Below are 18,799 nucleotides of genomic sequence, written 5' to 3' on the forward strand. Positions count from 1 at the left end.
GTTACTGCTACAAAGTTATCATCCAGGGAACAATTAGGAGACTCAAATGATGATGGTTACTGGCTATAAGAATCTAAGAATCCTGATAACTGATGCAGTTCAGTGAAAGAAAATGTATAAAAATTTTATTTACACCAGTTAAAACTTTACACAAGGAATACAATTTTTGCTTTAACCCTTTTGTTACCATATTTCTGTTGAGATACTCTGTGTTTCTTTCAATTAATTTTAAATATAACAAGGAATTTAATAAAATAACTTAGTTATTAAGCTAGTGTTAGGAACATAAATTGTGACTAAGGTTTGGTGGAAGATTTTAATTCAGAACTTTTGAAAACAAGACATTTGTACTACAGAGCTAGAGGCGGTTTCAGCTGGGTTGGTATCAAAAGGATTAAATGCTGGGCCACACTTTAATACAATTCTTGTATTTCCTGATGGTTTAACACTAAAGTTGATGAAATGGACCACAAAACGAAGAAAATTATAACCATGCACAAGGCACTACATCCAAAAGCAAGCATAAATAGGATTTGCATAACGTATAGATGAAGGAAGAGGTCTGGTAAATGTGATACAATGTCTTAACAATGAGAGGCTGGTCATCAATCTGGTAAGATTGAAAGTAAGGAAGATTTTAAGAGAAGCATTTGGAAAGTCAATGAGTGACAGTCATCAGAGTTAAATACTGAAATATATTGGGATTTGCTTTTCCACAGTAATCTAAAGAGGGAGGCTGAAGCACAGCTTACTATATAGTAATAGTATTGTTTAAGATGTTATTTCTTTAGCATCAAATAATACCTGAGCTAGCAGACTGATGATCAGAAGCTTTCCAGCCAAGACCATTCTGTCTTTTTTTTTCTTTTGTAGGTGTCTTGAACTATATCCTTTATGTCCTTTACACTCTCAAGACTGTAGAGTGATTTGAGGTAAATTTGCCTACCATTGCTTTACACATCAAGTGGCCATATAGAGGTTTGCTTATTGGCTCAATGTTTCAGATGTTGTTTGGGGAAATGATTGAAGTGTTGGTGAGATGGCTTATATTATTGCTTAGTTTGTTTGTTTGTTTTTTATAGCTTTGAGCCCTAACAATCAAATGATTCTCTACTTTCAGATAAATTCTCCAAAATTATTGAGGAGCTGAAGCTATGTCAGATATCAGGCAAAGAGCAAGCTCTGGATGACTTACTTAACCACCTCACAGATTCCGGTAAGTGAAGTGATGCAATAATTTTATCCTGATACAAATGCTGCTATTGTCATTGTTGACTAAACCAACAGTGCTAGGGTAACAACAGAAACCTGTGGTAGCAACTAGCAAATCTTGAAGCAGAGACTTGAGTGTTATTCTGTTCTGTGGCCTATCTGTATAATAATCACTACCACACATGTTTTTAGCCATGTAAAATATAAGCTCTCAGAAAAAACATGTCCATGTGCTCTCCAATCTGTTCTTGTATAAGATAAGGCATTATGTAATCCTGTTCATAGAATCAAAATGGCTGAGTGAGTAAGGTTTTAGACAACCTACTTACAGATCATGAAACCTGTGCGGCGGTTTCTATCCTGAATTTTTTGTGATCACCCACCCTGCTTCTTTTCTTTTCATGAACACAAATGACTGATTCAGTAAGTTATTAAACAATCAACCAAAACGTCAGTGGTTATGCTTCCTGTCTCTGTTACTGCCTGTAACCAGTATATTCAATTACCACAGTAAATTTGCTTATCACAATGTTTTAACATTAAATATGATACACAAATGGTTATTTTTATTTAATACTGTATCGTCTTATGTAATGGATTTTATTCAATCAAATGGCTATTTGCAACATCATTAAATGTTTATTCAGTTTTCCTTTATTGTTGGTGACAAATTTCTTCTTAGCATGTGGTTGGCTATGAATACATGTTACTGACAGAGTCTAATGAAGCAGAAATGCATAAAGTATTCTTACAGGCTGCTGCTAAGACAATTTTTATCTGCCTCCAGTATATTTTGTGTTTTTAAACACAGCACATCCATGATATCTCAGAATGTGTACTGCAGTAAATTTGTCTGTCACAATATATTTTTTCTACTATAAGCACAAAGCCTGCAATTTTGATGAAGGCTAGTTAATTACATCAACCTCAGTGCTCAACTAGTGCTTTATTTTATCAACCCGAAAAGAATGAAAGGCAAAGTCAACCATGATGTAATTTGTACTCAGAATGTAAGGCTGGAAGAAATTCTGTTAAGCATTTTGTCCAACCCACTAATGTTTCAACCAGCTCACCACCCTGCCTATCACAATATATTAACATTAAATATGATACACAGATGTTTATTTTAATTTAATATTGCTTCTGTTACATGTAACAGATTTTCAATTATCAAAGATTTTAATTTCATCCGGCTCTGTCTTAAAGTGCCACAGAGTTATACAGTTCATTATGGCTAACAGACTTATAGGCTACACTTAGTTGTTCAGGCAGCTACCATGCGACTGCTCTATCATAGCTAACCTGAGATTAAACAATGTTTACAGCAGCAACAGCACTTAAAACTGAAGAGTGTTCTTTTAGCTTGCTACTCCGTCATTTTGCAGCTCAGTGAAATCAGTGACAAACCTACTCCACTGGTTTTAGAAATGCCTTAACAACTTAATAGTTTTACAAAATGAATCACTCTACTAACCAAGAACATTTTATTACTGGTGATGTTAAGCCTGCCACTATCATCCTATCAGTCTACAAAAAAACAGGTACTCTGAGATACAAATAAGTGACAAAAATTTTATAGGCCTTAAAGCTATAAGATATTTACATGTTTACATCCTACTCTCTTAAAAGAAAAGGATACATTAAATAACATATCCAGAGTACACTATATTTGAATAAAAAAACTGGATGATCATGCTAGGAATATCTTTAATTAGGGTTGATCTGGAGCTAAACAACACTGTATTAGAATATCATTGTGCTAGTAATGATGTATGAACTCCCAACTTTTCAGCTGACAGGATGAAATCTTATCCATAGAGCCATTGCTAGCTATTGTGGGCTGTTCATTCTATTAATGAAATTGTAGGTTAATTATGTATATGTGCATTAATACAAGATATAAATTGGCATCTCTACAATTCCCTCTTTTTAATTAACTTGATATGATGGCGGATGTCCTTTCTCCAAGCACATTTACAATGTTTTACTTAGTTACTTCATTTGAAAACTTATACCAAGGTTGTTGTTTTTGTTTTTTGTTTGTTTTTTTTTTGGTAGGGGGGTTGTCAACCACTTCCAAGCCATGTTAGTATAAGGCTGGATAGCCATTGAACTCTAAGGAGACTAATATTGGTAATACTTAATTAAAAGCAACTTTAGACTTCAGAGACCTTCTACATCTGAAGTTCTCCTTTTCCTCCTCCTCCACCTCCTCAGGAAATATCATTACGTCAGCCATATATAAGATCTAAGTGGTGAGGTCGCTGGAAAGCAGTAAGCAAGATTATATAAACCTATATATATATATATAATAATCCTTTCTATTAAAGGCACAAGGCCCAAAATTTGGTGGGAGGAGACTAGTCGATTACATCAACCCCAGAATTTCACTAGTATTTAATTTACTGACCCCCCCAAAAGGATGAAAGGCAAAGTCAACCTCAGCAGAATTTATAATAATAATAATAATGAGTATAATCCTCGACATCACTTAGTGTTCCGTTGCCCATGCTGGCATGGGTTGGACGGTTTGACTAGTGCTGGTAAGCTGAGGGACTGCACCCTTCAGTCTGATTTGGCATGGTTTCTATGGTTGGATGCCCTTCCTAATGCCAACCACTCTGAGAGTGTAATGGGTGCTTTTACGTGCCACCAGCATGGGTACCAGTTTGCATAACACCAGTATCTGCCACAATTTCACTTGGCTTGATGAGTCTTCTTCTCAAGCACAGCATATTGCCAAAGGTCATGGTCATTTGTCATTGCCTCCTTGAGGCCCAGCACTCGAAAGGTACTTTTTACATACCACTGATATGGGTGCTAGTTATGCAATACCAGCATTGGCCACATTACCTCTGTGAGGCCCAACACTCAATAGAAAAATGAATATTTAGATGCACTGAGCCTTGCTCAGATAATTGTCATCATTATCTTATACCTGTTTTACCATGCTGGTATTGGTTAAAGTAGTCTGCTAGCAACTTTGGCATGGTTTTTTAATGGCTGAATATCCTTCCTATTACTGGGTGTTTTATCAGATCATCAGCACAAGTGATTGTCTGAAATGGTACTATAGAGCCCCCTCTATCCTCTTTTTCTTTTTTAATTCAGAGTTACTGCTCTCTTCAATAGTTTACTTGTATGCAGCTTGCAAAATCTACAATCTTTTCTCTTCGTTTCTTCACTCGGTATGCTATATACTCTATACCATAGCTTCCCAAAGTGGGCAATTTCAACTTACAGATGAGCAACGGGTGAATTTCTAGAAAATGGTGGGCAATTTGAGATTTTGGTAGGCAATAGGAACATTTTGTGAGTGACAGTGAATTTTTAGAAATTAAGTCTGCATTTACTGATATCTAGGCACACCTAGAATAAGGATGCACTTTTATCGATTTGACTACTCACATGAGACGTACCTTTGTATTAAAAAATGTAGACTTGTTTATCAATTGAATATTTTTGTCATAGTCATTGAAATGGTTTTCATGCGTGCTAAAAATAGCAACCAAATAGGCCTAGGCCTTAAATCACACTACACTACAATTTTTTTTTTTTGCATAATCGTATGAAGTCCCGTGTGTAGAATTCAAATTTGCGAAAATTTTCTGAAAACTCCGAAAAATAAAAGAGTTATGAGGAGTTATATGTCATGTGTAATTCTGTGGTTTCATATCAAAAAAACACAAGTGCTATTTTCAGGATGTTGACACACAAAATGACAGCTTTAAAATTGTGTTTCTTGACTGGATGAAAATGATCAAACTTTAAAAAGTTACACTTTTTAAAAACATTTTTGTGGAAGAAGTTGAATAACTCCAGCAATTTAGCTTGGAAAGGTACATTAATGTGCCAAATTCTAAAATTTTTGATAAACTTTAATTTCTGAAATGCTGGTAGCCAAGCAAACTAGATCCATATTTGCTCCAGTAAAGACATGTCATCTAACTCTGTTGAATACTTCTTCTCTTTGGGAATACAATACTGCCTTTCTGACACCATCTGTAGAAATTTGTTTTCACATTTTCACTTTATTGATGCCTCCAGTCAAGAAAATTTGTCAACAGTATAGTAGTGATTATTTATCTTTTGGATTTATTCCCTTTCTTTCAAGCGGAGAATTCTCTGCAGGTGATAAAAGTGTAAACATGTAAAACAAAGTGAATAAAATAATATTGCAAAATTCTAGTTTCTTGTGTGTGTGTTATATATATATATATATATATATATATATAAAAAGAAAAAGGGACAGGCAACAGGTTGCTTGACCGCAATTAGAAATAAGCATTTTTGACTGCTATTTCTACTTTTTTCGGTATGCGGTCAAGCAACCTGTTGCCTGTCCCTTTTTCTTATATACAATATATATTGAACTTTACAGAAGTTCCTGCCGGTAATCGGCTATATTTACATACCGAATTCTACCAGTAAATAATTGTGGTCTTTTTTTTAAAAACCATTATAGAAATTATTTACCCTTATTATTATATATATATATAATATATATATATATATATATATATATATATATATATATATATATACAGGGTATAGAGTCAAGGTAGAAAATGCTAAAATAATTTAATAAAAAACATTTCAGTTTCGGTTTTGGTCATTGAGACTTTTTCAATTGTAAGTATGGAAAACAATTAAATTTTGGAAAAATTAAATGAAAAGTTTTTTAAAAGAATATTTGCATAGTATTCAAATACAAAGGGCATTTTCCTTGTTTCTGCCTGTCTCTCTTGTTTACTCCTGTGGGTTTGAGGTCATTGTAAATTCTTGGCACAGAAGAAGAAGAATAATGCAGGAGTGCTATGATAGTAGTAGGATGGTAAATGGTCAAGCGCCCTGAAAGTGACTTGTTGTGGATGGTAGTAATGAATGAATTCTTGAGACATCTCTTTTGAATATATTGTTTATAATATTTGCGTGGGTGTTATTCTAAAAAGCAATAGTAGTAAAGTAAGGAAGGAGGTGGCGGAGAGGAAGAAGGAGAAAGAGAAGAAGAGAGAATAATAAGGGAATGCTGGATGTTATGATAGTAGTAGGATGTTAAATGGTCGAGTGACCTAAAAGTGGCTCGTTGTGGATTATAGCAGTGGTTGGGACTGTTTTTAAGGAATTCTTGTGTGTGTATATATATATATATATATAGAGAGAGAGAGAGAGGTGGAATAGGTAAAATGCATGCTACATATGTTTCTTAGCTAGGCGAAGCTCATGATATTCCAATAAATGTTATTGTATACTGTCCGCTTTTTGTTCTCTATACCTGCCACTCACTGCTTACCAACTTCCTATGCTTGGATCCCCTGGATCATATAATTTATAAATGCAAGACTTCCAAGAACTGGAAAAGGAGGTCTTTTAAGATCTAGTTATTAGCTTCAGGTGGCCAAGTGGTAAATCTCATACTTTTCACCCCACCCCATATGTGCTGGTCTATTACAATAGGTAATATGCTCTTGTGACCTTGTACATATTTCAACATCTAGGTGAACTGAGGCAATATAAAATTAAGGGTTCTATGTAGAAATACAATGGAATTTCTAAAGTAGATTTGCATTCATAACCTATGAATGGATAGTTTTATATTTTATCCACTCTGCTACCTCACCTCTGAAATATATATTAAAAGATGTTAAAGATTAAGACAGTAAAGCATCACTCTGAATGCATTGTTATATTGAGTTTTGTCCCTCTGGTTTCTAAGTTCAAATTTCACAAGAGCTAAGTTTGCTAATCATCCATCTGATATCAGTCAATGAACTAATATACTAGGGAAGTAATTCAATCAACTATAAACTGCTCTTCTATGAAAATTAGTCTTGTACACTCGTAAGAAATCAGTATTATATAGTCTAAAAACAGCCATAATGTTTAGCTTTCATCTAGTGAGTTGTATGTGTCTTGGTTTCAATTCCCAGCTAGAATCTTTTCATTTCATTGATACAAATGATTCAGGAAAGAAAGGTTTAAAAAGAAATAAATGAAGAAAGTTTTTTTTTTTTTTTTTAATCAGTAAATGCTGTAAATTCAGCAGTGGCTTATATCAGCCCTAGAACTTAACTATTTCATTTTATCAAAGTCAAAAGATGAAAAATAAAATTCATCTTGGTAGGACCTGAACTCAGAATGTAGAAAAATGTGGCTAAATACTGCAAAGCATTCTGTTTCTAACAATTTTGCCATCCAAACAACAACAACAACAACAACAATAAGCCCTTTCAGCATTTGTAGATTTGCATAAGCTGTCAAATAAATTTCAGATTGCTTGTGAACTTTCATTAAATAAACATATGCCATTGATTTAGAAATTCTAAATTTGGTTCACAATTCTTCTGATAGCTTCAAATCAACCAGTCAACCTGACTCTGTTGTTTTGTATTAACTGTCCTTGAAGAACAGCACACTTGTCAGTTCAATTTGTATGGTAAACCCCTCCAAGGGCTGTAGAGTGTAGGAGGGGAGATGGAAGCTAGGTGGAGTTGGGGGACTATATTATTGGGTTTGCTCAATTTGAAAATACTTATAAATGCTGGAAATGCTTAAGAGTAATTGCAGAAGAGAGGGAAGGGTTGGATGGTAAAAGTGACATAAAAATCTTTTTAAAAAATTAAAACAAACATTAAATATTTACATTTATATATATATTTGATATTTTGAGACTTAAAAAAAAAAGAAACATTATGTCAACAAGTGAATATGTGTGACTTAATGGCCAGGGAACCAAAATTATTGCCTGTGTGTTTCTGATTGATCATTGAATGCTTTTAAATATTTGCTTTCTAAATGTTGTTAAGATCTCAATTAGAATACAAAATACTTTCTTTGGAGTTTGTGGCCAAATCCCGACATTATATGTATGCATGTTTATCTTTGTGTCTATGTTTGTCTTGCTGCTACTACTTGACAACTGGTATTGGCTTGTTTACATCCACATAACTTAGCAGTTTGCCAAAAGAGAGTGATAAAATAAGTACCAGACTAAAAATAAATAAATAAGTACTGGGGTTGATCTGTTTGATTAAAACCCTTAAAGGCAGTGCCCTAGCATAGCTACAGTCCAATGACTGAAACTAGTAAAAGATAAAAGATGGAAAAAGTTAGGAATGATGGAAGTAGAAAGAGATGCTTGGATGAAAGAGAAACTGCTTGTCATTTTCTGTCTGGTTGTAAAGAACTTAAGACGATTGTATTTAAAAAAAACAAAAACAATATAAATAGTGCACTGATTGATACTTACATTAGCTTGGGCAAAGTTAAGAATATTAGTAGTTTAGCATGATATATATATTAAAAAAAAATAGAAAGGCAGAACACTTCAAGAACTAGTTCTATTGAGATTTCAAATATCATATATCAAAAATCAAAGATTTAATTTTAGAAGAAATAAAATACTCTGCCAAGAAAATATGGATTATTGATATGGCTCGTCTCAATAACAAACAAAATAACAACAAGAAACATTGAGGAAGTTCCAATAAATAGATTCAGAGATGTGTGAGGGAAGGAAAGAGGATATATATATATATAATATATATATATATGGTGAAAGATAGGCTACTTAAGTAGCAGGATAGCTGAATTTTAAAGGCATGTGAACAGAGAAATGAGACATAAAATGAAAGCATTAAGAGATATGTAAACAAATGCTGAAGGTTCTGTGTAGCATGGAGAAATGAAACCATTGAGAAAAGCGCTCAAAACATTGAGCATCTCTAAGGTAATTGGTATTTTTGCCACCAGGTCAACACTGATCGAGCAAACCTCCAACAATCACTGGCATTTCAGTTGTGATCATTGTGGCTTTTGCAGTTAAATCTAGGACCACATTTGCTCATATGTCCTTTTTTTTATAAAAATACTAGGGTGCAATTTGGAGGAATTGTTTGCTAGTTCCAGCAACCCAATTGACACATAGATGCTTACTTTTAAGCTTGTGAACTTTACTGTTTTAACCCCTTGGGGACAGATTTAGTATTGGCTATCTTTACTGTGTACTGGTATTAGGCTATTCAGTAGCTACATAATTTTTCATACAAGGAATTTTACAGTATTTACAAATTCTTCTCACTGTGATATATTTGAAAACACAATGCCACACAGAGCGAGACATCGCACTGCTCAGACACAGTGATTCAATGTACCACTTCTCATCTGCAAGGGATTAAAAGGGGCTAACAAAATTTTGGCAATCTAGTAACCTGACATGTTATGGGCTAATCATGAATGTAACAGTGGTACAAGGCCACAAATTTAAGTGATGGGTATAGTTAATTAAATCAATCCTGATATTTAATTATTACTTTATTTTATCGACTCCAAGATCAATAATGCTAGCAATAACATTAAACTAAATAATAGCCTGTATTAGTTTGGAACTGATCTGGATAATAGAAGTCACTAAGTTAATCCATATCATCACCAAAACTTTGAGGTAAACCATATTGATGTAATCCTGTTGATTGCACAGTAGTTATGTCAATGTATGCATATATTAGATGTCATTTACTTTGACTACAATTATAGCTATAAAATGTTCAGAGGCATATAATATAAATAATGAAAGAGCTATTTCTCTTTAAGTATTATATTATATTTATGAGTATTTTTCTTTTTCCATTTCATGTTTTGTGTGACAGCGAGTTGTAACCATCTGTTTATAGAAATAAAAAAAAAAAAGTAATTCAGTTTCATAGACAAGAATTTCACCGACCAAAATATGGTTTAGTTACTTCTCTATGAACTGTGATTTTATTTCTTTATACCTTACACTCGTATATGCACATGCACACACACACACACACACACACACACACACACACACACACACAATGATTATAGTCACGACACCAGAATCAGAATTGTATGAGACTATGGAGTATAGAAATCATATTCTATAACACACAAAGCTCATGAAATGTTACATATGTGTGTGCATGCATGCATGTATGCATGTGTGTATCTATGTATGTACACATGTTTGTACATGTGCTTATGTATATAGCTGCAGGTGCTTGTGTGTGTGTGTGTGTGTGTGTGAGTATGTATATGTGTGCGTACAATGTTATTTTCTATTTTATCTCTACCATCATTGCTAGCTTACAAATGATCAAAGCATTTTGTTCTTCATTCTGTTAACTGAAATTGCGTGTTTTGGTGAAGTAAAAGCAAAAGAAACAGAAGGTGGTGGTGGTGGTGGTGTAATGTAGTTGATGGTGAAAGCTGCAGGCTAGAAACAGCTACAGTCTTGAATTATTTAACATCAATGTTTATATGACTTTGTTATTGACCTGACGCAAGTCACTGTTTCATGATGATGCTGTTCCATATGGAAACATGTTGTGAAATATATTGATTTATATGTATGAGAGATGGATGCAAAAATAATATTCTGACTTTGCACTTCCATTTCCTCTTGAACAGAAATAAAAATCTTTGAATTGTTCAAGAATATGCTGAGTTCATTATTGAGATACAGTAGTTCTGAAGCAGACATTGTTATAAATACTCTCTCTCTCTTCTCTCTCTCTCTCTCTCTCTCTCTCTCTCTCTCTCTCTCTCTCTCTCTCTCTCTCTCTCTCTCTCTCTCTCTCTCTCTCATATTTACATATATATAAAATAGATAGATAATTAAGTGGATAAGTACTTCCTGGTGAACCTGAAAATTATTCTATCTTGCAATAACATATTATAGATAGATAGATATACATGTACACACACACATATGATATATATATATATATATATATATATATATATATATAGGCATAGCTGTGTGGTTGCTTTCCAACCACATAGTTCCAGGTATGAGACTTTATTAATCAACAAGGAACCAGTGAAAATCAAACTGGATACAGGTGCATTGTGCAATATTTCCAAATAAATGTTCAAAGTTTGAATTTGAAGAATAAGGAACTGTCAAGATCAAAAGGTGAAACTTGTGTCATACTTCGAAGAAAAGTGATTCCCACTTGGACAGCTAGCACTACCAGTATTAAGTGAAATCAGTGGCACTTCAGATGAAGTGCTATTCTAGGTTGTGGAAGAAAAACTTGTGAGAAATTGAAGTTGGTACAGCAAGTTCAAAACATTCAGAAAGTGAATACAGACATGGAAGAATATCCAGAGCTGTTCCAAGGACTCGGATGCATGCCAGAGAACATCACATAGAATTAGTGGACAAAATCACACCCGTAGTACACCTGCTGCGAAAAGTGCGTGCTGCTTTGATGGACAAGGTGCTAGCAGAACTTAATCAAATAACCAAGCTTGGAGTTGTCTCAGAGACATTCAACCCACAAACTGGGTTAATAGCATGGTAGTGAAACCAAACAAGACGAGGATCTGTATAGACCCAAAAGATCTTAATCATGCCATAAAAAGAGAACATTATCCCATGAGAACTGTTGAGGAAATTATGTCACAAATGCCAGGTACCAAGCTGTTCCCTGTTCTTGATGCAGAGTTTGGATTTTGGTAGATGCAACCTGATGTACCTTCAGTACTCTGTTCGGTAGATACCAATTCACTCGACTACTTTTCAGAATGAAGATGGCACTGGAAGTATTTCAGAGAACAATATCACAGATCCTTGAAGGTTTATCAGGCACAGAATGTATTGTTGATAACATTTTGGTATGAGGTACAAATGTCAAGCAACATGATGAAAGACTGCATGCTGTTCTGGACAGAATACAGCCAAGTTGCCTGAAACTGAATGCAAGGAAATGCAAGCTGAGAATGACAGAGGTCACATATGTAGGGCATCTTCTCACTGACATGGGACTGAAGCCAGATCCTGAAATGGTGAAAGCTATCTGAGAAATTCCAGAGTCTGAAAACAAAACAGATACTGTATGATACAGTATGTGGGAAAGTGCAGTGAAACTGCAACTCTACAAGAGTTATTGCCAAAGGACGTTGCATGGCACTGGGAAGAAAGGCAGCAAACATGTTTCAAGAATTTGAAACAAAGAGTGGCAGAGACTCCAGTACTACAGTACTTTGATGTTACAAAGCCAATAACGTTATCAGTGGATGCAAGCTCCAAAGGGTTAGGAGCAGTGTTGATACAAGCTGACAAGCTTGTAGCATTCGCTTTGAGGTCACTGACAAATGCACAAAAGAAGTGTGCACAGATTAAGAAAGAGATACTTGGTCTCCTACATGGATGTGAGAAGTTTCATCAGTGCATCTACAGGAAAAGTTCAAGTAGAAACTAATCACAAGCCCCTTGAAATCATATTTCAGAAACCTTTGTGTAGAGCTCTTCAGAGGTTGCAGAGAATGTTGCTGCATCTACAGAAGTATGATTTTCAAGTTAGCTACAGACCCGGCAAAGAACTGATTGTTGCAGATGCCTTGAGCTGGGCATATCTTCAAGTCAGTAATGATTGGTTTGATGAAACCAAGTATGATGCGGACCTAATATCATTACTGCCGATGACCTCAGGAAAGTCGAGCAAAATACCCACAACTCCAACAGCTGAAATCAGTAATTCTGTGTGGATGGCCAGAAAACAGAAATGATGTTCCAGCAAGTTTGAGAGACTTTTGGAATATTCGAGATGAACTGACTGTTGTTGATGACTTTATCTTCAAAGCTGACAAGGTTGTAGTTCCTGCACCACTACAAACAGAAATGTTGAACAGAATTTATGATGCTCATTTTGGAGTGACAAAGTGCATACTCAGAACCAAAGATAATATCTTCTGGCTAGCAATGACTGTACAAATTGAAGACTTTGTATCACGACGTTCTGTGTGCAGTAAGAACAGAAAGAGTAATCCAAACAACCATTGAAGAGCCATGGGCCAAAGTTGGAGCCGGCTTGCTTGTGTACAAGAACAATGACTACCTGGCGTATGTGGACTATTTCTCAAAGTACCCTGAAATTGTGAAATTGTCTGACCTAACAAGTAAAACAACAATCACAGCAATGCAATCTGTCTTTGCTAAACATAGCATCCCAGATGAGCTCATGACAGATAACAGACTGCAGTTTACAAGTACAGTGTTCCATAACTTTGGTTTAGAATAGAACTTCAAACACACAACATCAAGTCTGACATGCCCACAATCAAACGGACAAGCTAAGTGTAAAGTTCAGACAGTAAGAAATCTGCTCGAGAAAACAGAAGCTAGTGGCCAAGATGTCTACTTAGCTCTACTGGGGTACAAAAATATACCAGTTGATATGGTCAATCTATCACCAGCTCAAATGCTAATGAGCAGGCACCTGAAGAGCCACTTACCTGTGTCCAATGCCTTGCTGAAACCTCAGGTACAGGACCAGAAACAACTACATGATCAGCTGAAAGCATGTCAAGCACAACAAAATTACTACTACGACAGAGGTAGTAGAGAGTTACCTCCTTTGACTCCTGGACAGCAAGCCAGGATTCAAGAAAACTGGTCGTGGAAGTCTGGAGTTTTCAAATCAGTTGATAATTTGGGTTCCAAATATTGCCAGGACTTGGATTTTGTGTGTATATTAACTACAGTAATACCTCTTGCAATGTTTATGAAGAAGGGAAATGTAATGAGTGACTTTACATTAAGCTGTGCACACAATGTATGACATCACGAGTTTGTAATGTATGACAAAATAAAAACACATAGTAATGGCTGTGCCCTGTGTTATTTACACATGGGTTCATACAATATGCATACAAACACAGTTCAGTTACCAGACATATTAACACTGAGACAAAAGTATCACACACACACAGACATGCAATCACACGCAAGAAAAGAGGTCTGTAAAAAGTAAATAAAAAAACTTGTGAGTGGATATATACAATTTAATTATTAGAAAATTTGGCTGTGAGAGAAATATGAGAATATAAACATGCTCCTTCTATGCTTTTAATGTGTGGAAAAAAGAAAGGGGGGGTCTCTCCTCAGAGAAGATATATCAGGTTTCCTTCCCCAATCAGGAGAATATTTAACAGATTTATGAAGCAGTCATAAATTAGGCTACCACCATAATGGATAGTTTAATTTGCACACTTGTACTTTAGACAACTCATCATTAATTAAACAAGAATGGCTGTATAGTAAAAAGTTTGGCTTCCCAGCCACATGGTTTCAAGTTCAGTCTCACTGCATGACACCTTGGGTAAGTGTTTTCTAGTGTAGCCCTTGGCTATCCAAAGCTTTGTGAGTGAATTTGCTAGATGGAAACTGAAAGAAGCCCATTGTATATACATGTGTATGTGTTACTGTCTCCTTAACTTGAAGCCACAGAATAGTTGTAAATTAGAGCCACTGTCATGCAAACAATGTCCTTCATTTCCGATCTTCTGTGAAGACGTTTCATTATTGGAAAATATTACCTTACTTGGAAACAAGTAAGTGTTGGTGACAGGATCTTAAGTTGAGCCTCTACTTCTTTAATCTTTCCAATCCAAGAGGTCCTACATAGACCATGGTGAATTTGAATTATTTTAAAGATGACACATCACTTAGCCTCTGGTCAATGTTGACAGAGCAGGTCAGTAATCAAAGATATTCCAGCTGTGACCATGTTGTATTACATTAGAACTACATTGGCCAATGTGTCCTTTTATTAAAATGGTAAAATGTGATTTGAGCAAATTTGGTTACTATTTTTTGCAGACACATTGACACTCTCTCATTGGCACCCTAATCATGTCGTTGTTGGGTCCCTATTCAACCCTGGTTAAGCAGACCTAGGATCAAAAGCATTCCATCTGTGACCGTCCCATTTTTTACCTATGTACAAAGAACCCAGGACAACATTATCCAACATATCCTCTGGTACCAAAATGGAAGTAGGAATATCATCAAAGTTGTTGCTAGCATTGGTGTTATTATTGTAAAAAATGCTCTGGAAAAATGCTATACGAAATATTAAGGTTGGTCATTCTTCAGACCTCATTGTGTTTTAATTTTGAGGTTTACTTCAATTTATTGAAACAAAGCAGTTCTGTGAAGGGATCTGACTGAAACTAAGTAGTCATATAAAAGTGTTGGGCTTTACATGAATTGAACAAGCTATAAGGAAGTGTAGGGCTCTATCTAGAAGTGTTATGGAGTGGAGGGATCTGACTGAAATGAAGCAGTCAAAGTGCAGATAAGTGTAAGGCTCTGTCTAAAATGAGAAGTGTAGGGCTCTGTCTGAAGTAAAGTAGTGATGTGGAAGTTTTGAGCTCTGTTTGAAAGGAAGCATTTATGTTGATGTATAATGAAGGGAAGATCTGTGACATGAAGCAATCACCTTTAAGTGAAGGGAAATGAAGGGCTCTGTCTTAATTGAAGCAGTTACATGAAAGTGTGGTGAAGTGGAGGGCTCTGTAAGTGTAGTAAAGTGAATGGCTTTATTTGAAATAAACCAATCATGAGGAAGCAAAGAGCTCTCTCTGAAATGAAGTCATTTTTTTGTAAGTGTACTGAAGTGATGGGCTTCAATTCATTGAAAGGTATCATGAGGCAGTGTTATGTGGTGAAGGTTCTTGTTTAAAATGTGGCAGCTGTCAAGTGCATGTGTAGTGAAATAATGGATAATCTCTGAAATGAAGCAGTCATATAAAGTTTAGTGTAGTGAGAGGCAGTAAGTAGGCTTATGGAGCAGAGGTAAATAAACAATACAAAGCTTGGCAGTGTAAGAGTTGGATGTAAAGAGCTCTGCGGTGCAGAAAATAATTTTATTATTTGTTATCTCATTCAAATCTCAACAAAGTTAGATTTCCTATTCATCCTTTCTAGCCCTGTCTGAACAATCATTGTACGATGATAAAATTTGATATGTAACTGTAACTGCTTCAGCTTGCACTTTGCATGTTTAGTCAGCCTCCTCTGAGGTTGCCCTAAATAATTGAACCCATTACTTCCCGTCAGTTGCCAACTCACTGCAAAATAGAAGCTACTATCTGTTCCATAGCCAAAGGCCAAAAGCATTAAGGCCAGTTAAAGCTGCCTGGACTCGATAATATTCAGTCAGGGTTTGAGTTATCCTCCATGTCAACACCACCATTACTGGTATGGACATGGATGGGGATTAATGGTAGCACTTGTTAGTGTGTCGACCAGTCAACAACTGATGTAGTTAACCATCTGAAAATATAAACATATCACATTGAAAACCTCTAATGAACATGCAATGGTGATATATATTTGAGTATGTATCTATGTATTTTCTTGTTTCTATTCCTTTCTACATATAGACAACCATATTCATACACATACACTAAATATGTATATAAATTTATATATATATGTACGTAAAACATATGCATTTATACACATGCTATGCATTCGTACTCACACTCACATATGTGTGCATCTACATATATACATGACTATCTTGTTGATGCTGCCTAAAATACATTGAAAGATTCTTCTCAGTTGGAAATCAACTCTTTATTTGTTAGAGATTTTACAAATAAAACCAGAAGATCACACACACAATCAAATCTTTCAACTTTAGGCAATGTTGGCATGCCTAAGTATAATGAGCTCATTGTTTTTTAATGGCAAGCAGAAGAAGGCGTCAACCTCTTTAAATGACACATGAAATAGCATTATGTAATTTGGCATTAACACAATGTACTTCATTCACTTTTAATATTAAAGATAATTTGATTATGACTAATTCCCCTAACACTATTCTGAATAAAATGTCATCCTGAAAACATTACATTGATGTTAGAAGTCACCTGTAACAACTTCTCTGATCAGTCAAACCAATGCAGGAGCTTCTGTATAATCACTCAACGTCCTTTGACCTATACAAAAACTCTTTACTACTCTAAAATGGAAACCAAGAGCTAATTAAGAAACTCAGTACAAGTCAACAAGGAAGCTTCCAGATGGTAATTCAGCCTGCTAAAAATAGAAGTTAAATCTTTCTCTGCTCACGCCCTACCATCTTAAACAGGACGGACACATTAAATAATATAGTTTTCTGGTACAGTTTCATAGCTCTGCTGTATTAGAACTGACTTGAGGCTGAGCAATAACAACAACAGTAATATAGTCTTAGAATACCTTTCATCATGGATCAACTTGATTATAGTTGAGGATGGGATTGACAACTTACTCAGTATAATGTCCAAATCTTTAAAATTAGAAGCACCCAATCCAATAAAGTAGCTTCTATGTAATAGTGCCATATTCTAATTTAGTCTCTAAAGCTCCCACAACAAAGTTACCTATTTAGAATGGAGACCACTTGAACAAATGTACTGTTTTCAGTGGCATGTATGATGTGCTTTCTGTTTTTAAAAAATGTCTCAGAAAAAATTAACCCCAGCCAGATCCTATATGCAAAAGCTTTAACTCACTATAATCTTTATCTTCTGATCATGCATTGCTGAACTTGGGGTACATTTAATGTGCCAGTGCATCTTGTACACCATCAAATACAGTAGTTTGGGGGGATTTTTTTTAACTGCCTAATGTAATCTCAGTAATGACAAAAAAGCTTAGAGCTAACCACAGTTATTCAACAACTCTTTGTAATTCCTATATTTCTTATTCATGAAATTGATTAGAAGTTTTACAGCAGTATCCTTCCTGTTTGTGCTACCATTTCCATTGTTCACAATCAAGAACAACTGGTTAGTTGTTAACCCTTCCTCCCCAGTGACCCTTTGCTTATTAAAGAAAATCAATATAACTTATCAGGCTTGTGAAGTAAAGTTGAAGTTTTTTTGGTCAGTTTTCTAGCTATGGACATTCGGCATTTGTGTGGGACATGTTATCCACTTCTACTGCCTCTACTACCACCCATCCTACTGTGTTTACTGGGATATACCTGCTACTTTTACAATGGACTCTACTTCCCAGAACTTAACTTAATGCTTGTCCACTAGATGAACCTGCTTTTGGAGTGCAAAATCATCTCCCTCCGATAAGTCATCCTAACGAGACGTCTGTGTTGGCTGGGTCATGCCCTCCATCGTCAACCAGGAGAATTCATCTACGAAGCAATTGCCCCAGCTCCCCTTCAGGATTTGCGAAAGCGATGTGGTGGACAACAAAAAAACCTGGTTGATGACAGTCAAGCCTAGGCCCCCATATCTATGGCGTTTGCTGCTGGAATAAGGAGTGGTTGGAGATCACGCGGTCGTTAGCCTCAAATCGTCGGGTCTGGTCGGTGTTTGTGAGAGATGCAGCATTGAGGATGAATGAAGCCAGCTCAACCACCCCGGGTGAATGCTGTCTCAAGACAAGACAAGACAAGAACCTGCTTTCCTATTCATTTCACTCTGTCTCATTGCCTTTGTTCCTGCATCCTCATCTTTAGTTTTGTTAATCTACTAATTCTTTTATCAATCACATTAATCTACAAGGACTAGTGATTACCTCCAATTTCCACAATGCTAAAGGAATGGGAGACTGCTCAGTTATAAACATCTTTCCAAAAGAATTGGACATGTTACTGCAAGCTAACAAATCGCTTGTCAAATCAACAGTGCTACCTTTGCTTGGAGCCACTATCTTGTTTCTAACTGACAGTGCCTGTGTACAGTCAGCTATACATAGATTTATAATGAAGAGATACAAATTGCCAACCTCTCACCTTGTTGCCTCTATACATTCATCCATTTG

At 35.6% G+C, this 18,799-nt stretch overlaps 1 protein-coding gene across 1 annotated transcript in view; it reads left to right on the forward strand.

Annotated features, from left to right (window-relative positions):
• The window catches only part of LOC115212319 (rap1 GTPase-GDP dissociation stimulator 1-B), a 94,446-nt gene that overhangs the window by 34,902 nt on the left and 40,745 nt on the right, over nt 1-18,799 (forward strand). Inside the window, exon 2 of the mRNA XM_029781182.2 lies at nt 1,121-1,216. Within this exon, the coding sequence (XP_029637042.1) occupies nt 1,121-1,216 (96 nt within the window). The remainder of the gene's footprint in view (nt 1-1,120; nt 1,217-18,799) is intronic.

This window comes from Octopus sinensis, linkage group LG5, assembly GCF_006345805.1.
Source record: "Octopus sinensis linkage group LG5, ASM634580v1, whole genome shotgun sequence".
Lineage (NCBI taxonomy): Eukaryota > Metazoa > Mollusca > Cephalopoda > Octopoda > Octopodidae > Octopus > Octopus sinensis.